Source organism: Fundulus heteroclitus, chromosome 12 (genome assembly GCF_011125445.2).
Source record: "Fundulus heteroclitus isolate FHET01 chromosome 12, MU-UCD_Fhet_4.1, whole genome shotgun sequence".
NCBI lineage: Eukaryota > Metazoa > Chordata > Actinopteri > Cyprinodontiformes > Fundulidae > Fundulus > Fundulus heteroclitus.
The window spans coordinates 32,593,427-32,619,136 of record NC_046372.1 but is presented as its reverse complement, the minus strand read 5'-3'; the positions used below and the strand labels follow the sequence as shown (position 1 = coordinate 32,619,136).

The 25,710-nt window shown below is 39.6% G+C and overlaps 1 protein-coding gene across 1 annotated transcript in view; it reads right to left on the bottom strand.

The window, feature by feature from the left end:
- antxr1a (ANTXR cell adhesion molecule 1a) overlaps nt 1-23,053 on the bottom strand; it is a gene marked incomplete in the record, with an annotated part of 25,648 nt that extends 2,595 nt beyond the window's left edge. Inside the window, 16 exon segments of the mRNA XM_036144472.1 lie at nt 1-150; nt 297-392; nt 3,538-3,579; nt 5,812-5,907; nt 6,202-6,280; nt 6,396-6,465; nt 10,216-10,314; nt 11,148-11,208; nt 11,663-11,743; nt 13,922-13,990; nt 14,584-14,663; nt 16,518-16,551; nt 16,724-16,805; nt 19,437-19,508; nt 19,593-19,664; nt 22,613-23,053. Coding sequence (XP_036000365.1) covers nt 1-150; nt 297-392; nt 3,538-3,579; nt 5,812-5,907; nt 6,202-6,280; nt 6,396-6,465; nt 10,216-10,314; nt 11,148-11,208; nt 11,663-11,743; nt 13,922-13,990; nt 14,584-14,663; nt 16,518-16,551; nt 16,724-16,805; nt 19,437-19,508; nt 19,593-19,664; nt 22,613-22,773 — 1,344 coding nt within the window.
- Between the last annotated feature and the right edge of the window lie 2,657 nt (nt 23,054-25,710).

The following is a 25,710-nucleotide window of genomic DNA, read 5'->3' as shown; positions in this document are numbered from 1 at the left end:
CGTGCGTGGCGCCGGAGGTTTCCTCATGCCGTTGTTGAGAACCCGAGTGGTCGGCGGCTCGTACTCCTGGTCGGGCATCTTCACTTTGGCATTTTTGGCTTTCTCCAGCTTTGCGCCTTCTTCTGTGGAGCCTTTTTCCCCCCAGCGAACCTGGAGACAAACTTTAATCAGCGACTGATTGCACTTCCACCCGTCTTGGTGCTGTTGCAGCTTTCTGAACGGACTGAGGTCTTAAGTAAGTTTGGCCTTTTGAGGAGCATCTTGTTTGCATGGGTTTCATGTTAGTGCCATCTCACCTCCATCCGTTTGATCCCCCCCACTCCTCTTCCTCCATAGTAGGAGGCATCTACTGTCGGCCATTTTTTCTTAGGGGTTTCAAAGTCCTCATCATCCTATATGAGAACGACATGAAGCAGAGTTCAAACATTGATTAATAACAAAAACTATTTCTATGTTGACCTTAAAGGGAAACATCTTCTTCAGGTAAATGATAACGAGAAGTTTGCTGACGTACAGCGCCCGTTCCTCATTTATTAACACCACTTTGTAAATAAAGAGTAAATTACTGTAAGATTTTTTTTTACACATTTTTATGCCTTATAATCTCGCTCTCAACGAGCTGCTGCAGATTTCAAAGCAGTGAGCTTTGGTGATTTTTTTTTACCTCTGTTTTCTTCCTCCTCCCTGTGCACAGTGTTTAAATAAGATCGGGTTCTCATTCCAGCCCTGTTGTTCCAGTCCCAGCTCTTTCAAGAATTTTAACTATTAAACTTACTGATGATATGGTAAGAAGTTGTTTAGTTTTAGCTTTTATTGGAGACACGGCTGCCTTGCTTGAATGACAAGAAAGACGTCTCTCTCTCTGTCTGTAATGTCATATTTATACAGCAGGGAAACCAGCAGACATAAATGATCAGAAACAGCAATCAAAGTTTCAACCAAACTATGTTTCAGTTAAATCTACCATGTGGGAATTGTAAAGGGTGGCAAAAAATAAAATAAAATAAAAAATAAGAAAAATTACAGCACTGCTGATTTTCTTAAAAAAGAAAACAATTCCTCCCAAAGGGGTTTTCTTTCTCAGTGAATAAATGTAATCAGATTACAGTCTGGATTATTCTTAATTTTTGACTGTGAGATTATACTACTGCAAAAAATAAATAAACAAATAATCAATAAGGGTCTTTACACATCTTTACCAGTTATTGGCAATAGGTTAGGAGGATGCATTTTTAAATATATGTAAAAGGCAATAAATCGGAAGCTTCATCTCAAGTAAATGTCCCCTACTTTACATCTACAGTATAAACACATTTTTTCTCGCTGTCTATATTATACTATATTGTCTATATTAAGTCAAACTAAGCATTTCCTATTTCAGGTCAGCTAGGATTACTGAAGTTGTTTCTATTTGCTAAATATCGCAATGATAAGAGAGAGATTGTTTCTCTGAGTGTTTCTGACTTTCTTAAACATCAGAAGTTTCCATATAATCAGATTGATTGGCTCTTGACCTTTAAACTATTTGGAAAAGCCTTGTTGATGATGTCAAAGCTTTTTAAGATTTTACAATATTTGTGTTTAATGGAGTCAGAACTGTGGATGTATTTTAAGAGAACACCTCAAGCACACTACTCCCTTTTGTGACATTATGGAAGAAAATCAAAGATGTCAGCAAGAGGATTGTGGACCTCCACCAATCTGATCCCTCTTTAGTACAATTTCTAAATGTCTGAAGTTCATCTGTAGAAACAAATATACCCAATTTCACCCAAGTATAAAACACCACAGGAATGTTCATACATCATAGTATTCAGGAAGGAGATAGGTTGAGTCCAAGAGATCCACATGTTTAGGTGCATAATTTTGATTTAACCATAAGAACAAAAGCAAAAGCTCTTGCAAAGAAGCTGGGTCAAGCTGGTAAATGTGTTCCAGTAAAAGGAGTCCAGCACCAACAAGGACTACTCAGGGACAGCGACCTCAATCTTTGGATTCATGTCCAGTGGCCTGATGAAACTAAAAGGAAAGTTTTTGACCATAAGGATAATTGTTACATTGGCAGGGGAAGCCTGCAGGCCTGAGAACACGTCCCAGCTGTGAGGTACGAGGTTGGCGGCATCATGCTGTGTGGGTGTTTTTGCCGCAAGAGGAACTGGTTTACTTCACAAAATGCACGGCATCACAAGAACAAAACAACTGGACTTTTTTCCAAAGTTTGAAGACGTTTCGCTTCCCATCCGGAAAGCTTTCTCAATTCAAATGTCTGGAGTAGTGTGGAGTTCCAAGCTTTATATTATTGGCCAAGCGAAGGCCTTGTTTGAACCCTGAGCATGCATTCGAAGTAGTTATGAAGTAGCTAAAAGCTGTGTGCAAACAAGTCGGACAAACCTGACCCCGTTACAACAGTTCTGTCAGGAGGAATGGGCCAGAGATCGTGTGAGAAACTTGTGGAGGGATAACCATTATTTCTAACTAAAATTACACAAATCACACAGCTTAAAGGCAATTGTAAAAAAGAAGAAAAAAAGGTAAATAACTGAGTTTAAAGAAAGTGAAATACAATTTCAACACAAGATAATTTCTCAAAACTCTTGCATTTAGCTAATAGAAACAACTTCGGTAAACAGAAAAAGTCTAATCAGATCTAATAAAACTGGTCCGCGCCTATTTCATACAGCGTACGGAATTATCTAAACTCTTAACATTTTCCTTGTGATGCTTATATTGTATATTATATGTTCTTTCTCATGTATTTGCCTGCCTAGGGACTACGGATGAAAACTAGCTTTGTAGCTATAATCCGGCATATTTACATTTGTTTTTATACTGATGTTCATTAATGTGCTTTGTCCCTATTCAAATAAATAAATCTGACTGTATGTCTTTCTGCCCTTCACATTCAAGCCCTGCGCCCTCGCTCTGACCCCGCTGATGAAACCTGTCAGGTTTCTGCTCTCTATTACAGCCAATCTAGTCTCATAATCCACCAGCTCGTCACATAAAAGGTCATGGAAATTGAAAAAGGTATTTAGAGTCTTGGTAAATCTAACTTTCCATTAATTTGGAGAAATTAAATGCAGCAAGTCATGTTGACTTGTGTTTTCTTGTTTTTAGGAAAATAAATATTTTCCGAGTTTGGTCACCAGATTTGAATAATCTCTTCACAGTCATGTCAAGTATCAGGATCAGCTTACTAAACTTGGATAATATTAGTCCAAAGCCCCAGGAGCTTCAATTAAAGAGACAGAAACGGACAAATAGTGAGGAGGATGGCGTTTCTGTTATCCTAACAGCGGTGCTTAATAACTCACATAACATTTGATGAATTACCAAAACTAGGGGAAGGAGTTGTGAAACTGAGCTTGAATGAATGACACAGCCTGGTCATTGAGGTTAAAGCTGTTCAAGTCAGCAGTGGAACAGCAATTATACAACTTAAACGCTGGCAGCTGGTGAGATCTTAAATCATGAGTAGTCTCTCCCTTTTTTAGGTCATACGAAACAGATAGGAGGCGGAGACGACACGTTCCCTACCGAGCTTTCCTCCACAGGGGGTGGTGGCGGTTCGTGGATGATCTGTGGGAGCCAAACAAACGCGAAACAAAACGTTAGCACGAGTAAGAGGTCCAAAACATATTCAACAAAAGGTTTTTGAAGTAGCATGCGCAGAATTGCGTCTGCTGTTTGCAGCAAGACGGTTACACAACACATGGCGGAGGAACTGTTGTTTTTATTTTATTTTCCGCTATTTACCCAATCACTGTGCTGAACTAAAAACCTGTTCTCCCAATGCTTTTGACCAGAGATCGTTAATTCGCAGTAATGAAGAGAAAGCAGCTCATAAATGTGTTGTTTGTACTCCAGCTCTCTTTATGAGACGGTCTGCAGCATAACTTATTTATCCGAAAACCTAAATTATCTGATCCAAACTATTTGGTTTAGTTCTATTGTCCTTACTGCCTGAAGCTTTTATGCTGCTTTAGCCCCATAGTAATAAATAATACTTGTCCGATTTTAAATACATTTGGGGAAAAAAAGATGTTTTTGTAGGTTTTTCTGCCTGCTTTCTGAAATCTTGGACCAGACTGGGATTCACTATGGTAACCCTCCACGTTTTCCGAAAACACCCTCCTGCAGATCAGCCATGGACGTGTAGCTAAATGAACAAGAGCGGGACCACTGAACAGAGAGAAAGCCGTGCTGTGAAAGCTGACTTCTCTCACTGGCAGATCCTAACTTTCCAATTTCCAGCTCTGGAAACATTGGAGGAGATTTCGAGGAGAGATTGACGTTCGCCTGCTGGTGGTGACCAATGTGTTTTTTCTATATAGCTAATTCCACAGCTGTTCATTTTACTACTATCTAAATAGCGACAAGCATCCTTTTCCAAAGGAATCCATGTATTTGATTGCAGACGTGTTAAAACTCCTAGCTGGTTTTCTTTCTCTTTAAAAGTCTCGTGTTAAGAAAAACATGAACTCAAAGCAGTAGCACACAGGGCTTTTCTTTCACCAGTCCTGCTGGGAATTTGAAATCATTGTGGGCTGTCATGAGTGGACCTGTTTTGTTTTCTTTCAGTGAATATATAGAAGGAGGGAGATCTCAGACGTCGCCTCCTGTGACCTCCCGGAACCATGAATAATTTCAACAACACACTAATAAATTAATCACTTGTTCAGCTGTGGACATTCACCCTTTCTGAGGGCTACATTTACTTCCAAGGATTCTCAAAGAGATGACTACATAAAGCTTCCTGCCATCCATTGTGTTCAGGCTTACAGTTCATAAGCAGTATGTTGATCTGAAGGTGGGCCTGGACCTTGCAAATGTGTTCATACCCCTTTAAAACCTTCCCACATACTTTCACATTACAAACTTCAGCGTGTTTTATTTGGACTTAAGGTGACAGACTATCAGAAAAGAGTGCATGATTGTGAAGTGGAAGGAAAATTACGAACCAATATTGAATGTTTTGGTTACATGCAAAAAGCTTCATGTGGTTAAAAAAACAACCACCTCAACTCACATAGAAACACATTTTTTACTATGGTGGAACCTGGTGGTGCAGCATCAAGCTTTGGGGAGGCTTTATTCAGCGTGAACAGGGAAGTTGCTCAGATCCGTTGGGAAGCTGGATGGAGTTGAAGGCAGGGCCATTGTGGAAACAGAAAGCTAGAGACTGCAACGGATTTGTGACTGGAGAGGCGCTTCACCTTCCAGCAGGACGACAACATACTAAACATACACCCAGAGCCATTAGTGAATGCTTTTGCTGAAAGCATGCTCCCATCCGGAGCATGCTTTGACTAGGCCACTAGTCGAAGCATGCTCCCATCCGGAGCATGCTTCGACTAGTGGCCTAGTCAAAGTCCAGACCTGAACCCAATGAGGAATCTGCGATAAGAATTGAAAACTGATGTGATTGCCTGTGCTCCCATGGTAGAGGCGCATCCCAAAAGCTGTAATTGCAGCTAAATGCAGCTCAAGGAAGCCTTGTGTTAGGGAGCAGTGAACACATATATTTTAAAATTTTTGTACCTTATTTATCTTAATTTTTTTCACAACAATATTGTTTTCCTTTCACTTCACAAAAATCCATCTCTTGTGATGGTCTATCACATAAAAATCCAATAAAATGCATTGGGGTTTGTGATTATTGCTTGACAGAACATGTTAAACTTCAAGGGGTAGGAAAACTTTTACAAGCCTCTGTAAAACGGAAAGAAAAAAAAAACTGATCCCCAAAGAATCTGAAAAGCTACGTGCCTGTTTACATTTTAATTACCTAGACCCTTAAAAGTCACTCACCACAGTGCAGCAGAGAGGCCAGAACCACCAGAGGAGAGCCAAAATCAGAAGTAGCATGAGGATAAGCAGAGCTATGGCCAGGAGGGTCCCGTCAGACTGTAACGGAGACAGAGTGATCAAGATGGCCTCGTAAAACAAAGAGTGCAAAAGTGAAGACACATCTCTCAGGTTAAAGCTTTTACTGAAGAAGCTCTTTATGGTTTCATCTTTTATAGAGAGCAGACTTCCAGGCTGTAATGCTGCACAAAAACCTGGTTTAATTTGCAACTGGATCCTTTAGACATCAGAAGACTATATTTCATTTACTATTTGTTTTTAAATCCTCTTTGTCATTAGTCTTATGGACTAGAAGAACATCGCGTTACCCTCCTCCTGCCGCACTACACTCACACATTTCACAGTGGTAATGGTGACTGAACTGGAGATAAAGCTGAGCCCCTCGTTCATACTGACATCCAGGTTCGCTGCCCTGGAGAGAAGAAAGATAAACATCTCAGTTATGATTTAACTGGTTTTCCCTCAAAAAAAAAAAAAAAGCAACAAACATTGTTTGTTCATTTATTTAAATGATCCCAAAGACTTACATCCCCTCTTCCTGTAGGACAGGGGCGGGGCAAAGGAGATATGTGTCCTCTACGGTCAGGGGCTTCATCACTGGAGAAACATAGAAGAAAAAGAAAGTTAAAAAAGCTCAATCCTTCCTAAGTTGTCTTGGAACAACCGAGATCACAAACCAGGGGATCATATAGACAGAATCAACCTTCGGGTTACTTCATTGGTAGCCTGACGACAGTAAAGCTGGTCAAGAGAGGAACAGAAGAACATGAATTGAACTCATTCATGGATAAAAGCTTTCCTGAACGTCTAAATGGTCTCTCACTCTGGATCAGTGTGCTACACAATCATGGGGAGGAACGGCCACTGGACAGATGTCCAGAAGACACTCATTCACACCCTCCATAAGAAGGGTAAGCCACAAAAATGTCATTGCTACTGAGTGTATAGAGTTCTGTATACAAGCATGTTCATAGAAAGTTGAGTGGAAAGAAAGAGGGGTTAGGAAACGATGCGCCAGCAACATGGATGATTGCAGCCTTGAGTGAACTGTCAAGCAATTTCACAAGGAGTGGACCGAGGCTGGAGTCGGTGCGTCATCACCACTACGCACAGAGAAATCCTACACATGGGTTAGAAATGTTACATTCCTCATGTCAAACCGCTCCCGGACCAGACACACATCTGGGCTAAGGAGAAAACTTTTACTTTTCTGTAGCTCAGTGGTCCAAAGTCCTGTTTTCAGATGAAAGTTAATTCTGCATTTCATCCCAGAGTCTGGAGGAAGAGTGGAGAGGCACAGAATCCACTTTGCCTGAAGTCCATTGGGTTTTCTAAAGTCTATAGTCAGTGCAGCCATCTACCGGGAAATTTCAGAGCACTTCATGCTTTTTTCTGCGAATAAGATTTCTGAGACCATGGTTTTGTTATCCAACAGGACTTTGGCACCGGCTCACACAGCCAAAGGTACAAAAATCAGATTCAATGACCGTTGTGTTGCTGCGTCTGATTGGCCAGCAAACTGGTCTAGTCTGAACCCCACGGAGAATTTATGCGGTCAATTTCAATTGGGATTCTAAGAGATAAATCAACACAGAGTGGTGGATAATCATGAAGTGGAAAGAAAAAAACAAATAATAGTTTTACAATTTACCAAAGCCCAGTCAGACTGGATGGAGATCATTGGCTTTCAAGGCTTGAAAGGCATTCTCGGCTAGATGCAGGGCCAAAAGATTTGATTGAAGTGTGAAGTTTGTGGTTATAATTTGAGAAAATGTGAACAAGTTTAATGGGTGTGATTATTTTTTACAAGACATGGTGAGTCCTCCTATTATTCAAAAAGTAATTAAAAAAGTAGCTCCAACAAAAATCGTCACCCGAGCCTCAGGCTCGTCCTGGCAGGGGGACAGCGTAGCCCAGAACCGCGCAGATCAACATAAGAATCTGCTTTTTCCTGGAGATGCAAAGAGCAATGCAGAGGAGGGGCAGCAGGGGTGTGTGTGTGTGTGTGTGTGTGTGTGGGGGGGGGGGGGGGGCAATTCTTTACCAAAAATGGCTCCACTCCAGCGCAAACAAGGCAACATATCCAAGTGCATCTCTGTACCGTCTGTGGACTTAAATGACCTGTTTAAAGCAAACGCTATATAGAAGGAAATCCCACTTTTAGAGCTGATGGGAAGTGCTTTGCGGTCATTTGCACATTTTCCACAAGACCCTTTGAGGATTAAGGATTTTGGCTAACATTGAAGGTTTATGTCACAATGTTTTATTGGGCTTGCTACTCCAGGAGAGGTCATGTTTTACTGTGAGCTGCAGACAAGTGCCCAGAGTTTAGCCTAAACCCGTAAAATATGTAGAAAAATGGCTTTGGAAGAAGAAAAATATATAAACATTGAGAGGATGCTATCAGTGCAGTTGATAAATAGATTCTTGGGAGATTGTCGAATTTTTAGAAAAACTGGCGAATTGTCTTTGAAGTTATCACTTTGCTAGGAAAGTCATTTACCAAGGCTTGTTTAATTAGTGTGCCTTGCAAAAGTAAACACTTCGTCATATTGTATCTGACGTCACAACCACAAAAGAATAATGTATTTTATTTGGATTTTATTTGATAGATCAACACACTGTGGTGTGTAATTTTTTTTATAAGTGAAGGGAAAATTATGCATGCCTTTCATATCCTAAACGCATGATGTACAAGGTGGAACCATGGTGGTTGTGGCATCATGCTGTGGGGATGCTTTCTTCCGCATGAACATGGAAGCTGCTTACAGATGATTGGAAATTGGATGGAGTTAAATCCAGGGCAAAACTAGGGGGGAAAAAAGAAATAGAGCCTGCAAAAGATTTGAGACTGGGGTGGAGAGTCTACTTCAGCAGGAAAACATCTTTAAACAGGCATCCAAAACAGCAAGGGGATTATCTGAATCTAAGCATATCCATGTGCTCGAATGACCTACTCAAAGTCCAGAGCTAAATCCTAAAATCAGTGGCAAGATTTGAACATTCATGTTTACAGATGCTCTCCATTCAATCTGACTGAGCTTGAGATAGTTTGCTTGGAATAACGGCCAAAATGTCAGTCTGCAGGCGTGCAAAGATCATGGAGACAGACCCTAAAGAATTTGCAGCAAAAACTGCAGTTCTCACTAACCACAAGGTGGTTTTACAAAATATTGACACCAAAGGTTGGTGGTGGTGGGGGGGGGGGGGGGGGGGGGGTATGAGTACTTTTGCAAGCAACTCTAAAACTGGCAGGTGAAAAGTGTTGAGTTCTTTGAGCCAGAGACCGTCTGTTTCATACTATGTCCACCAAAAGGATACACAGAAAGGATTACATTTTTATTTTAAATGAGTAAAGAGGGGAACTATTCACATAGTTTCATTTTGAACTCAAATGGAAGGAAGAAATCCAAAGTTTGTTCATGTTTTGCAGTAATTACCCACTTGTCCACAGAAACATCTGTAACCCAACAGAGGACAGCCCAGGATGAGACCTGCTAACTCCCCGCAGGCCTGACTTGTTTTTGCTGCTGCTTTTTCCTGGAGCCACAAACTCAAACATTGATTCATCTGTTTAACACATGTCGTGGCACAGTGCTGCTTTCCTTTTTTGACCATTTGAAAAGATCTGCCAAGTAGTCAAAGGGTAAAGGAGAGCGCATTATCAAAGAAATAGCTTTTGTTTCTGGGAGATCCAACAATGGCCCAATTATCTTCATTTAAAGTTTACCTTTGATGGGAAGGAAACAAATTCCAGAAGGATTGTGTGTAAACATCCTTGAGAAGCGAGTTGGCCAGAAGGAAGATAACAGGGCTGACATAATAAGTTAGATTTGCCAAAATTGCTCCAGTGTCCAACTGCAGGAGGCTAACATTAAATCCTACGTAAGCTAAAGCCATCAAAGAGAAAATGTGCATAGTGGAAAAATACAGAGAAATTATATCAACAACAAAAAAATAAGATGACTAAGAACAGTAGTAGTCTTGCTTTTAATACAGAAAGCAGTTTGTACAACCGAGAGTGTTGGGTCTTCTTTGTGTGGATCTATAAAGACTTTTATCTCTGCTTGCCCTGAGTGTGGTGTAGCTTTTTTATCTCCTGCTCTCACCCTTTCATCAGCCTGTAAAACAACCCAGTGTTTCCTTAAAAAGGCCATTATGCCAGTAGCACCAGTAAAGCTGCTTGTTTGATCATGGCTGATTCCAGCTGTTCAGATTACTCTCTTTGCTTGTTATTCCAGCCGATTTTACTGTAAAACAGTGGAGTTACCATCTCTGCAGCTCTGAGTCACTCAGAAAGAGTATGTTGTGTGTGTGCACACATTTTGTCCGTGATGAATCACTTACTCTTGGTCATAGTGTCATTGATCCGGAAGCTGCACAAAACTTTGTCGACGTTTCTGGCATGGAGGAACCCATTTCCTGTCACCACAACCTGGAATGACTCTGGTCGGATGGCATAAGACAGATACACTGTACGTCAACTCAACAAGCAGGAGACTGCTGATATATTTTGAGCATCAATGCAACAAATCAGGTCAGAAATTACTTTTACATGAACTAGAGCATAATTTTAGCTTTTTTGGATTGACATTATTCGCCACAAGTGTTTATTCACAACTGTGATAAATTACAAGAAGACTAAACTTCCCAAAGGCCTGTTGAATTGTGGGTAGTTTCCCAGGTTTTTAGGTCTCCAATGCTACTGCCTCTTATATTTCTCCTGACCTTCCACTTTCTCACAAGACAAATTACCTTGTAAAAAAAAAAAAAAACCTTTGCCGTATGAACTCACATTTAAGGTGTAATTTTTGTTATGAAGCTTCGTTTCTTTTACAGTTTTTTTTCTTTTTTTGCACATTCCTCGATTTTAAAGATGCAAATGATGCAAATGCAAACTATTAACAGCTACAAGTCTGAACACAAATCAAAAGGAAATGTTTTACTTGGTAACTGGCAGGTTAACAGGTGTTGTTAAATATAATTAAGCTTCATTTGCTTCATATCTATTGTTTTTAATCCTTAGCATGACCTATGAAGCATTGTTTACTTTGTTACTTGATTTAAGAATAATTTGTTGTAAGATTTGTATTTTTTGTCACCTTCAACGCACAAAGGTGCAAAAAACTTTATGATATACTATATCACACCTTGGTTTTTTTTAAGACAAAAAAAGGACAAAATTGTAAAGATACGGGCCACAAGATATGACAACAATCTGAGGGGTGGGGGTGTTAAATAGACAGAAGAGGTTAAAAGTGTTGTCGTTCTTGTCCTACCTCCTGCACATATGCTGGATGGCTCTGCTGCCAGGATCTCAATGCAGGACTTCTTCAGAATCTAAAGAGGCAGAAATTGTCTTTCAGCAATCCTAGTCTTTGTTATTTTGAAACTGTAAAATCATTGTGAGCCCTGGGGTACTTCAAGATGCATTTGGGTTACCCATTGAGCTGTAAAACATTTACCCACATTTGTCACCACCTAGAAACGGTTGTAACCCCCAAAGAGCAAGAGGGCCGATAACCCAGTGGCACAATCACATGAGTAAGAAGCAGCAGCTTTCAATTTGCGCTTAATCTCATCCAGATGTCTGCAGCTGTCTGACCTTTACTGCTTCTCAGAAAAAAAGAGAAAAAGAAACTTTTCCATTTTGTTATAAATTTTTTAAGGTAAAATAATAGGGAAATAAATACGGGGCTAATACAACAAGACCAATTAAGTAAAATGATGTTGTTTTCTTGGCATTGTGATCTGGGTTGTGTAAACGCGAGTGAGGCAAAAGAGAGAAGCTCACCGAATCTATGACTCCTTGCAAAGCCTCAAATCCACCATTCACAGGGAAGACGTGGTCTTTGCTGTCAGCGATCTTCGCCAACTACAAGGAAACAAATCATTACTGCTTCAAATGACAGGGCCACATGGGTATGCTGTTGCTTGAACACATTTGCTTGCTCAACCAAAGCTTTTGCTGAGTCATAATTAGCTGCCTTATGTGCTGACATGTGCAGAAATATTCATACCCTGCGAAAAAGTTCCATTACAACCACAAGCTTTAATGTATTTCATTGGAATGTTAAGTGATAGTCCAACACAAAGAGGTAGAGAACAAATACTGATGTCTGCAGACCTCAGAGGTTTTTTCAAAAACATTTTTTGAGCAAACATCGTCATGAAGACCAACATGCCAGGGACAACGTTTTGCAGATTAAAGTAAGTTTGAGTAGTGAAGCAATAGTCAGACTGAAAATAGAGCATTGCACAACTGTGCAGGTGAAAGAATCTGTTGATAGGGTAGCTGTTTGTCTTGCACTCCAAAAATCTGGCTCGTATGGAAGAGTGACAAAAATAAAGCAAAATATGTCTTGTTTGCTGTTCACACATGTATGAGAAAACATGTTCAAGGTGATCAGTTTAGGCTCATGGTAATTACGTTTCCTACCCCTGATCAAACATGCCGACAGCCAGTGTGAGTAAAAATGCTAAATTGTCTCGCTTTGAAAAATTGGATAAATCTGTAACATGAAAAGAAAGATGTGCGACACAACATTTTGCCAAAATAGCCATGTCACAATTTTTCAACCCCTACATAATATTATATATATATATATATATATATATATATATATATATATATGATATAAAAATAAAAATAATATATATTATTTTTAAAGCTTTTTGACAGTTTTTCAGGCCTAAAGTGGAGTTGAATCAAAATGAAACCATCGGGAAGTCTGTAATGAACCTTCATTGGCATCAGCTGGTTTGTGTGTGTATAAAACCCCGCCCAGGGTGAAGGTGTTGTGAGTTACAATAGAAGCTCACAGAAAAACTGACAGGGGGTATTAATTTCATTATACCGGCAGGTGTTTCGCTATAAGAAGATTTTCAAAAGGTTAAATATTCCAATAGGCACCATTGGGAGTATTATACAAAAAATCAAAACATAGGGAACAACTACAAATATCCCTGACCAGCAAAAAGAAACCAAAACTTAAACAAGAGCTCTTTGTAGTTAAGTCAGGACATTTAAGAAAACCCTTTGTGTGACTGAAAGACCCCACAGGATGACCTGATGGAGGCTGGTACCAGTGCTTCAGGGGGAACCATAAGGTGTACGCTGCATAAACAAGGACTTCACGGTCAAACTCCAAGACGGTTGACCACAAGGAACGTCAAAAAGCGATTAGAATGTGCAAAGAGGAATTTAGATAAGAGTACGTTATTTTGGGAGACAGTTTTATAGACTGATGAAACCAAACTGGAACTGTTAGGACATACGGACCAACGATCTGTGTGACGTGTAGAAGGCCAGCGTTATGATGACAGTAATACTATACTTACAGTCAAGCATAAAGGTGGATCATTTATAATCTTGATCTTGTACCTGGCATGATGGATTCCCAGAAATAGGTTGTTTTAAGGAGGACCGTGATGCCTTTTGTTAACAAATTAAGCCTTGGTGATCACTGGACTTTGCTCCAAGACAACGATCCCAAGCACACCTCCAAGTCTAAGAGAGCTTGGTTGAGATAAAGACATGGAATGTCCTGAAGTTGTCTTCTTGGTCACCAGATTTAAATCCGATTGAAAACCTTTGGTGGGATTTAAAGAGGGCAGTTGCAGCAAAGAAGCCATCAAAACATCACCAAACACTAGAGCTTTTGCATGTGAAGAAAATTGTGGTTTGTAGGAAGCTTGTCAGCACTTACGGAAAACTTGTTTTGGGAACTTAAATGAGATAAAGGACGCAGTGCTGAATAATGCTTCACGCTCACATGTATCAAACCTGTAACATTTTTTATTTCAACTTCAAAGTTACATCAACTTTTGTTAAAGCATCTCAAATATCAGTAAACATTTTTGTTCAATTAGATGTTTTGTACTAGGCTGAGGAGGTTAATATTTTTGCTTGCAACTGTATTCTTTGTAGAAAAAAAAAAAACTTTTTTATTATTATTATTACCAAAGCTTACCATTTTTTATATGTTAAAAGCTGTAACTTACTCATCATGAAGCTTTGATGTCATGAGACTAAAACTTTAGTAACACACACCTGTGTCTCATTGAAGTCCTTGACTCCAACGCAGTAAACCGTGGCACCCAGACTTCTGGAGCGGTTTGCCTGTCAAGGTACGCACACAGATTCACAGTAAAAAACAGGAAGAAGCTCAACGCCTGGCTTCAATTATACCTCTGCCTTTCTCAGCCTCATCCCCGTCATCCTCATGCCCTTAAAAAGGGCTGCTTGTTTTGCCTCCGACAAGGTTTTAAAAGCAGTTGAGCAACCCTGTGTTTTCGCTGCATAACAACATTCGTATGTCAAATAACAAGAGAAACGTTGCACTGTCATCTGACTGCCAAACAGAATATCTGGGTCTGATTTTTTTTATTTTCCAGGAGACGGTGCCCCTGGAGTCTGATGACAGTTAATGGCATTAAGACCTCCCACAGTTTCCAAGAAGCTCATTTCCAGCTACTGGGAACCTCGGACCAGTCTCTCCTTTCAACATGTGTCTAAAGCTATAAAAACAAGGAATACAAGCACTCCAGCACACACAGGGCCTAAAAGGTCTGATGAGCAGATAAAACAATTAGATCCCAGTGACAGCAGGGGGAATCAAAAGATGATGTATGTCCTGGCAGCATTGTATCTGACCCATTAGTTGATCAGTCTCATCCTAAAGGTTTGTCATATGTTGGGTTTTTATGTCTTACCTCCCTCTCTGCATAGAAGAGATAGTCCTCATGCAGCTCTCCGTCTGTCAGAGCTATTATGACGCTGGCAGTGCAGTAACCTGCACACAGAGGAGATCAAACATGTCTGTTATTGTCACGACTCATTAGCTTTTTACTCTTATTATTTATAGGACTACATAGTTTCAACCATCTGACCCAAACAATCGCTGTCACAGGAAAGTCAATGTGTGTTAAGAACTTTAAGAACCACCCAGGGACGACCATCCCCCAGGTTATAGTAAGCTAGAAGATCGTGGAACGCTAGTGGGGTTTCAGGCAATGCTGAAGCTGATCGTTGCCAGGGACGGAGAACCCAAAAAGAACCGCCTACTTCACAAGTTAGATCAATAAAGCAATGGCTGACATTTACAACTGTCTACAAGGCACGACAGGAGGTTAAGATGAAACTTCAACCCTGCGAACATTGTATAAACAAGCACGGTGATGGCAGCATCATGCGATGGGATGGTTTCACTGCTAGTTGTTCTACTGTGTTACACGGTTGGGATGAAATAATGGAGGAGGACTGCCACCAGATTCTTTAACTTCACCTTTAATTTAAATTTGTCTGGATGGTTGAAACTTGGACACAGTTGGGCGTTCCAACAGGAAGGTGATTAAAAACAAACACCAAACCACGTTTCAGAAATGATGAAGAAGGCTAACTAGAGGCTTTTAGAAGAACCCTGGTCTCAAATCTACTGAAAACTGAAGGATGATGCTTAAAAACCTAGTCTATGCCACAACACCAACTAACTTAAATTCACCAGCTTCACCAATTCTGATAAGAAGAGTGGTCAAATATCCAGCTGGAAGTGTGCCACACATTTGAGCATAGCTATAAAATTGTATGTTATGGTACAGCTTATGGGGCATTTGTACATGTATTGGGTACATGTATGTTTTTCTGCTCATGCACAAAGTTTTTGTTTTTGGAAATCATCAAAGTTAAATGTTATATAATCATTTAAGGATCAAATAAACAGTTAACACCTCAAAAACAAAATTAAATTAAAGTTAATGAGGGTAAACTTATGTACACTGCAAAAAGGGAACTAAAAGTAAGTAAACGTTTCGTGAAATGAATGTATTTTTCCTTGATTTGAGCAGGTAAATAAGACTATTTGCCAATGGAATAGGATTTTTGCACTTAAAATAGGAACAATTGATCTCTACCATCTTATTTCAAGTGCAGGATATCTAATTATCTTATTTTGGGCATCAGAATACTCATTATGTTGGCAAATAATCTTATTTACCTGCCCAAATCAAGGAAAGATACACTCATTTTAAGAAAGTTTTACTTACTTTTAGTTCCCTTTTTGCAGTGTAAGCTTATGACCAGAACTGTATGTTATAGTTAATTTTGTGGTTGGCTTCCAGTTCTTGGTTCCAGTTCTGTGCCACAGAATACCATTTCCCACCACTTCTAAGCTCCTCACTAGCCTGTAGTCATTCCTCCCACACTCTTGAGTATTTCTTACCTTTTAGCACATCCTCAATGCCCGGTTGTGCATTCAAGCTATGTTTCCCACACAGTGTGATAAGTTTTGATTTTTCTTTTATTATAAAAGTTTTAAGCCTTATATTTAAGCATTATCATTTGCTGGCAACTAATTACAACTGCGGCCAAGTTTATTTAAACATTTGAAGATAATTCTAAGAGCGAGAGTGAAAGGGGTTGGCCGCCACTTCCGACAACACTTTTTTCTGGGTGTTAAAAGGCAAATGAAAGCAATTTACCGAAAGTAGGAGTAAAATCTCCTCCAATTTTGATCAATCTTTGTTTATAAAACAAAGATTATTGGGGAAAAAAAGCATGATTCCTAAAGCAGCTGAAAGACTGTTATATGAGTATCTTTGAAAACCCTTGGAGCAGAGTAGTGTTTCTGTTAGCTACAAATAAAACCCACCTTCTATGTTTCCATAGTAAATCTGCTCACTAGCCTGCAAAAAGGGAAGAAACACCTGAATGAAACAGTGAAGCAAGTGGAGAATGAAGTGAAGCCCCTTCCTGCTGTAACACAGGACCCATGCAGAGCTCTGGACTGTGTTGTTTCTGGAGCCAGGGTGGAGAAAAAGGCTGTGCCAGCTCTGAGCTGGAGGCAGACCCACTCACCCGCTGGATGCCCTCGTGCATGAAAGTGTCTCCTCCTGGCTGAACTGCATAGAGCTCCTCCAGACCTTTATGGATACGTTCCCTGTGCAAAAACACGCAGGAACAACCCACAGTGCAAGAAATCGTATCGGATCAAAAATATTTGTTCTGTCAGAATAATTTTTTGGATGTAACTCTGCAGTGAAAGTAGATACACCTAGGTTTGGTCACAGAATAATGGTTTCCAATACAGCAGTCGCTTAAAAAAAATAGCAGCTGTATAACAGATGTACAAAATCCAATCAGTACGCGGTGCTTTGAAGATCTATTAATACAGGCAAAAACCTTTTTTTCATTTTGTCAACATTAAAACTACAGGCTTTAAGCTATTTGATTAGGATTTTGTGTCAAAGGCTGAAAAACGCACTGCATGATTGTGTAGTGGAAGAAAAATGAAGTGTTGCTTTCAAAATCTTTATAAATAAAACAAGAGATGGCTCGCGTGTGTGCAGTCCACCTGAGTCAGTACTCTGTAGAACCATGTTCCACTGCATTTACAGATGTTAGTCTCTTTCTTTCTTTCTCTGTTATTTTTCATGGGGACAAGCATTAAGTATACACAAATACTGAACACTATAACATATATAGGCTTATCTGACTTGTATTGCACGTCTTTTGGGGTATGTCTCTACCAGCCAGGCATACCCTAAAAGCACAGACATTGACTGGGCTTCTCTAACACATAATTTTCTTTGATCTAAACCCTTTCATTGTAATGTTTTTACAATGAAAGTAAGTTTTCTTTCGGGATTGTACTTTAGTTACCTGCATCCATCGTCACATCAACTCCGAGGAGCTCATCTGTCACTGCTGAAGGAAAAGCATCCCCAAAGCATGATGCTACCAATACTGTAATTTCACTGAGGGGATGAAAGTGAGGTATTTTGCCTGATTGTTGATCTGATGTGATTTATTTACTTAACATGGGGCACTCTTAAAATTAGTGAATGCCATCTAAGGCTAATTTTCTTCCGCAGTCCCAGGCAGATTAATGTAAGATTTTAAAAAGAGTGAACTAAAGAGTAAAAGAAGAAAACATTAGGAAGAGAAGAAATATATTTTAAGATAATCAATCAGATGAAGATTAAGATAAATAGTACCAGACCCGATCAGACTAGAGGAAAGGACAAAAACACACGGGCATTAAAAAAACAAACAGAGGTTAACAGCATCGCTTTTAATCTCTGTATTTTATTAACCTCACTTGGAGACAACTCGGCTGATGGTAAATTGCTCCGGTTGCTGGCATGAAGGCTAAAAGTTATGTTTGATCTTATTTGAGCGCAGAACCTTCTTCCACATGTTTCTCTGTGGCCACTACTGGTGGAAAACTGCAAGCAGGACTTCTTATGACCGTCTTTAACCAACAGATTTCTTCTTGCTAATCTTCCATAAACACCAAATGCGTTGAGTTCATTGCTAGCTGTCTGTCATGATTTAGGTTTTTGTTTGTTTATTTTGGACTTTTCTTGGATCAGCCTTCACCTCTAAGCTTTCATCCAATCACCTCGGTCTCCCTCCAGCCACCATCTGCTCTAGATCAGCTCCACCTGTTGCTACTAATCACTGTCAACTCGGCTCACCTGTTCACCTGTCTACATATTCCTGCCTCTGCCAACTCATCCCTGCCAGAACGTCAATTGTCTCGTGTGATGTGCTTAGACTCTACCAGCTCCTGTGTGCTCAGCCAGCTGGACTCTTCTGTTAAGGTTGCCTGTGTCTGCGTGCTGCAGTTCTGCCTGTTTTCTCCGTGACTTCCAGCCACTCGCTCTGCCCTTTCTGGTGGTTCCTCCGGTTCACATCGCCTGTTCTGGTCTTCACTACCTGCATCTTCTGGTCTCCTGCTCATCCCTGACTGCCGGCACCTTCAGCCAAGTCTGGTTCTGCTTGCCTGCCTCACCTACCACGACTCCTCCCTCACAATTAACCTTTTAAATCACAACTCTGTGTCTGGCTGAATATCGGGTTCACCAGCATCATCCATTACAATTGTCCAGATTCTTCCACCTGAAGCATGGATCTCTACAAATCCATTATCTTGAGATAAGATTTTACATAGGCGGACTCTATTTACTAATTTGGAGACATCTGAAGGGAATTGATTGCACTGTATTTTATTACTTTTCAGGTTTGCATTTGTAAAAACATGTATCATTTTCCTTCCACTTTACAGTTGAGCACTGCTATGTATTGTTAAGATAAGATACGATAGGGCTTTATTGATCTCACAGTGGAGAAATTTACTTGTCACACATTGGCTTAATAAACAAAAAGAAAGGTGCCAAAAGGAGGAAAGGTGCATAAGGTATAAGGTATATACAGTGTGTTGTATACTGACTTTTGACAGTCCTTCTAATCGGCAGAAATTTTTTTGTCAAATAACATTATTTATGAAGGAACCATTAAACCTGTAAGGAGACAGACTGGCTAGTCAGGAACCATACATTCAGAAACTGTCCGCAATATGTCAAAACTGTATATGATGCAACACTTGCCCAGAATGACAAAACTATGGCAGCAGGAGAAAAGATCTGTCTGAATTCTCTTTTTGGTCAGAAAAACTCTGGATCGTAACCGGGTTGAATCTGATCAAATCTGCTGCTTCACTCTTTCCTTTGAGCTGAGTGACAGACGAGCTGCGTGTTATCGGTGAGTTCAGGACATGCGCCCCCACCTGTCTTCTGTCAGTCTCATCAAGATCTGTCCGTTGGTGGAGAACACGATGAAGGACATCCGCAGCTGTGGGCTGGGGTGAGGAGCGCAGAAAGATACAAGCTGTTAGAGCAGTAATCGTGACTTAACCATTTTCCTGCTGACACCGGAGGTTCACCTTATGAATTTGTGTGCCAGATGTTCAACAAAGTAGTAGATTTCATTCCAGTGGTTCTGCACACTTCCAGATCTAAGAAGAGAGCAGACAACTTAATGTGAGCAGATGTTTCAGCCACGTTTACAGAGTTGACAGTGATAGAGAATAGTACACACACACACACATATATATATATATATATATATATATATATATATATATATATATATATATATATATATATATATATATGGAGCGTGTAACAAAAGTAATTTCCCTCTGGGATTATCAAAGTATGTCTGATTCTGATACACAAGGCCTTCAAAAAGGACAGTGTAGACTCCTTGACACCTTTCCTTGTTTCGTCATAGTTGATTAGGATTTTATGTATAAGATCATTGCATAGATAAAGTATGTGAAAGTGTCGGGTCCAATTGTATTCAACCTTCTTGAGTGAATACTTTGTAGAAGAATGTTCCACTGCAAATACAGCAGCAAGTCTTTTGTGGTATGTCTACCAGATTTGTTCACCTACAGATCAAAATTTATGCTCATCACTCCTTCTTTGTAACACAGATCAGGTTGATGCAGAGCATCTGTAAGCTGTATTTTCCAAGTCATGACACAGATTCTCAAATGAATTTAAGTCTGGACTTCAACAAGGACATCTGAATGCATACATATGCTTTGGTTGAAGCAATTCAACTGTAGCTCTGCCTGAATGTTGTTGACACTCTGGAAGGTGAACCTGTCTCTGTCTTAATATTTTTCCAGCATATTGCAGGTTTTGTTGCATGATTGCCCTGTACTTCTCTCCCGCCATCTCCCCATCAGCTCTGTCCAGTTTCCTTGTCCATGATGAAGAAAAGCATCAAGATGGAGTGTTAATTACCCCCCCCCACACACACACACACACACACACACAGCTTTTCATTATGAAAAAACAATTTTCCCACCATTTTATGACGATGCACCAGTTTATATTGATCTAGCACTTCAAATCCTCACATAATACATTATTTGTAGCTGTAAAAAATCTTAAGGGTGTGAATACTTTTTCGTGAGAGCCATCTATGTGTTTTAAAAGAAAGATTCTTGAACTCAAGAGGAACTAAGCCCAGCGAATCATTCAGATTTTTTTGGTAATCATCAATATTTTCCTTTTAATTTTTTTGTCTGTTTGCCTTTTTCCATTTAAGCTCAGTTAATGTTTGGTTTAGTAATTATTTTTCACCTTTGGTTGAAATCCTCTTGCCTTTTAGTCCTCTAGGCAGTGTTTAATCCAATACCAACAGAGCAGCAGAGTGCATAAATTCATAAACTTGCAGTCTGGGTCTAAATGGGTAGATGCTTTTAGCTGCTTTACTTCGGGATGACGTAACGATCTGGTGTCATTCATACGTGGATATCGGTTTCTCTCAAAATCTTTTTAAAGCATCTGAAACATATTTTCTAGTTATTGTGATCGGACTTTACTTTCATAAAACTTTCATGGATCCAGCTGTGTAATCACATCATTGTCAGAGAGGACATTGACCGATGGGAGCTTTCTTCTCTCCTGTTGAATAATCTCACATCTGACCTTCTCCCCGTCATATTTTAACTTGAAGTTTTCATTCCCTTGCACTGTGATTGAAACCAAAACTGCCGTTTCCTGCTCCGTTGGGAGAAAACTACCAGTTGTTAAGGTTGCATGGCCTTTGTGTGCGTGTCACTGCTGATCCTTATCAAAAGGCTTTTCATTTACACTGTGTATTCACAAGGCCTTGAGTTTTCCTAACACATATTTTTTCCAGCGTTACCATGACACAAGTCCCAGCACAAGCAGCTGAGCCAAGAGGCTAAACATCTGGATGAAATGGAGATAGGAAAGGGTTGACATGGAGCGTTTAGGATGAAGAAGACAGTGGGGGCAGATGAAGGACATCACAGAAAGGAGAACTAATGCCCACCAAGGACACATAAAACACAGCTTTACACCAACCATTGTTTTAAATCAATTTTTTTTTTTTCTCTCGTGGACTTGGGTAAATTTATTGAACACCTGAGCTATTCTCCACTAACATCACTTCATCTAAAAACTGTGTTTTGGGGATGTGCTTCAATTTAGTTGACAAAAGAAAGTTTAACGTTACAATTTGGGCGGATTTTAAGGAAGACACAAACACAAAGTAGTGCATAAATGTGAACACACAATGTAGAGGAAATGCATTTTTCCCCCAGCAGGGACAGTAAAGCTGCTGAATGCAAGCAAACTTTTGAGATCCACGTCTAGTTTTCCTTCAACATTAGAATTATTACTATTAAACTTATTATTTTGCACCATTTTGTGTTTGTCTATAATATAAAATCCCAATAAAATACCTTGAGGTTTGTGGTTGTAGCATCACAACATATGAAACGCATTAGGAATAGGAACTGTAAAAAAAATTATTTTGCACAGCTCATCCAAAATAGAAAGAAACACACACACACACACACACACACACACACACACACACACACACACACACACACACACACACACACACACACACACACACACACACACACACAAACACAAAACAAAACAAGTGAATTCTTCTAACTTCCACTTGGGACGCAGACGATTAACACACATTTGGAAACTTAAATCCACTGCAGTGAAACTTACATGTAGGTCTTCAGCATTGCACAACTGACAAACATCACAAATGATTAATATCTGCTGATGCCACCATGTGTATTATAAATACTTGAAAAAGTAGAGACAATAAGGCCAAAAGGTAATTGCCAATAAGATTTCAAAACCAGAACAGGTTAATTATGAACATGTTACTGTGATATCAGTAGGTAGATTTGTAAATGCATCATACAAAAATCTATGTTTTATTTTACAATAATGTATTTATACAATTGCACAGATTGTGATATCTCTGCAACACTGTAGCCATGCTCTGTCACTGAGGAAAACCACTATGAAAGATGTTATATCCTTCACTATTTTCCTCAGTTAGAGCCTGAAACAGCAACAGTGCCAGGTAATGTGTCAGCTCACTTACTTGTCCAGAACAAAGTAGAGATCAAAGCCTCCAAAGCATGGAGACTGCTGAGTCTGTCTCCTGTCCTGGTTTGGTCCAGCATCTACAGCGGTGAGGAGGACCAGCACGCCACAAAACACCACTGGAAACCAGATGCTTCTGCTCCAGCACAGAGACATCATTCCCACGCACAGAAGATCTCAAACCACTCGGACCAAAAAAAAAAAAAAAAAAAAAAAATATCCAAGGAGGAATCCTAGGTGCCAGTTGCCCCGTCAATACTCCATGGAGGGTTTCAAATGCTGCAAACAGCAGTAATCCGAGTTGAGAACTATGTGTGTTGCTCACAGTTTGAAGAGGAGGAGGGAGATAAAGCAGAGGTGCTGTGGGGGCTCCCTCTCATCCCCAGGTTCAAACCAGCAGGCACATGGATGAGAGAAGCTCCTCCAACTACATGTGATCCTGCTCCTGTGTTTGTGCCGTGCACAGAAAAAAAAACCTCCAACCCTGGACGTGTTTGTAAAAACTTTCCATGTGTTTTTTTCTCTTTATCCTCGGATCTTATTGGGATAAGGATGAAGACAACATTGTGAACTGTATTCCTGTGACTGCTGCTGCCACCTAGTGGTAATAAAAGGCAGCTTCAACACTGACAGCGGTCAGTACCAAACCCACAGGTTTGGCACTTAAACATATGCCCTTCGTCAATAATTACACGTTTTACCTGACTGTGTGTTTAAAAGGAGTAAATGGCAGAGAACTGGAAACAAACAAAATCCAACACATCTATGACACCTGCAGCATTTCCTGAAAGTTTGTCTATAGAAGGGAGAAGAAACACCCAGGAGTTTGAAATCACACCCGGTCATCTGCTTAGACAAAACATAAATACAGTGGGAAACACACACTTTAATGCGCTAAATCTTCTTATTTTTAAAGCGTATTCCTGAGATCTCTTAATTCTTCAAGCTGTCATTGAAACTAGCCGTCACATAGCATAAAAAGTGCACAAAAAAGCATTGCTATGTTGAAGTACTTTATGATAACAGTAGAGCATTTTAACAATTTATACCAGTCAGTAACATGTAACATGAAACGTTGCAAGATATAAACTAATAAAATAAGTGTCCCTTTATCTGTTGGCAGCTGGAGATGGGTACCAGACTCCCCTCTCAATCCAGCAGTATTAAATGTATGGATGGTTTTAACGTACCTATCATAATAAATTTAATTTGACACTGCAGCCTGCTTATACCCAGTTCACCCATCCTTCAGTCTGACATGTTCTTTTAATCCCATCCTCCCTTCCCCTTTAACAAGACCTCATATCGCCCCTCTTTCACCTCCTACTACCATCACCCTCATCTAGTTCTTAGACTCATTCTTCATCTCTGTCCATTGCTTTATGCTCCAGGATACAACCCAGGGATCATAAGTTGGCTCAGGAAAAGCCCATTTCCTGATAATTCCTCCTCCTAAGATTTCACCAGCAAGTCTCCCCAATAATAAACATTTAAACTCGTCTATGTGGTGTGGTCCTTGCGGATTGTTGTGATATTACAAGCCCTACAGGATTTCATGGGAAGGGGGACTTATGTCATGCTTTGACTTCTCTTGTTTTTGTTTATTATTCCAAATTAACTTGAGGAGCGGACAGTTTCCTTCAGGTACACACAATTTACAGACAAGGCAACTCAGCCAGAGAGCAAGAGGTAATACCAAGAGAAGAATCATAGTACTCCACTGCAGATACAGCGCCTGCCAATGGAACAACATAAAGCCACACTGTCTTAAAAAGAAAATACAGGTACCAGAGACTCTCCAAGGATGTAGAATGATAAATTCTGGTCACAAGAGTAGGCTGATATTTTGAGCAAAACTGCTTTGTAATGAAGTTTTCTTCTCAGCTCTAATGCACAGAAACAGATGCCAGTTGAAAAGTCATTTGTAAACTTAAATATATTATGTACTTGCGGTAGAAAAAGAAGCAAAGGTTTAAATATTATGTTTTTTAGAACACAAATAAATATGATCAATTAATCAGTTTTGTCTTAATCAATTTATCATTTCAATAAAGAGAATCAGAAAATGGGCTGAAATTGGATTCATAGCTGCTGAGCATTTCCCTCTTTCCTTTTAAATACATTTTGTGTTCATAGCAACTGGATCATAACATTTCTCATTGATGTTGCATTGTATATTTAAAAATGTAAGAGGTGATGGATTCACAGTCTTCGAATCAGATGTTTAGTTTAACAACATTGCATATTTGGGCTTCATAATATATACAAATTAAAACACTTTTATTGCTCATATAAAAGCCAGGCTACACTATAAACACTGGCCATGAAGATTTCCATCTGCTTTCTTTTGGAGTTTTTCTTGTAAATTGCAAAATATATGAAAATGCAGTTATTTTACAAACATTCATGACAATTGAGATGACTTGTTAAAAACTAGAAACATTTACATTTATAAAACACTGGATTCTTATTTAAAAAATATATTTTCTTTGCAGAAATATACATTTAGAGATTTATACTAAGTTCAAATATGTCACGTTTTTATTCTGACAGGTGTTCAAGTCTTCAAATTAAATTGGTGCTGGAGTATGGACCGGATATGTCAGATTTCGGGCCTGTTGGGTTTGGGGTTGGTCCCCCCACCCACCCTGATGATGGGGTTCATCTCCCAGGTTTGGTGGCTGAAAACCCAGTACCTGGACCTGGGAGTATGGGATGTGTGTGGTGAGTGTGAGGGTGTGTACAGTGTCCCTTATTTTATTTTTTTTCTTGTGTGGATAAGAGTGTCTGCATGTGTGATGATAGCACTTTGCTAATAAATGCAGTTTGGTTCCAGTTTGCTGTTAATGTCAAAATGTCAATGTCAAAATTGATTTATATAGCACTTTAAAAACAGGTGCAAAACTGCACCAAAGTGCTGTACAAGAACAACAATGACACAAATTGATAAAAACAGAGTATCAAAAAACTACTTCAAATAAATGCCAAAGAATAAAAATAAATTTTTGCGTTCTGGATCATTTGAAGTCGCTGCATCTGCGATTTATCCATGCCTCTATATAATGAATTGCAGTAATCTAAGCGAGATGTAATGAA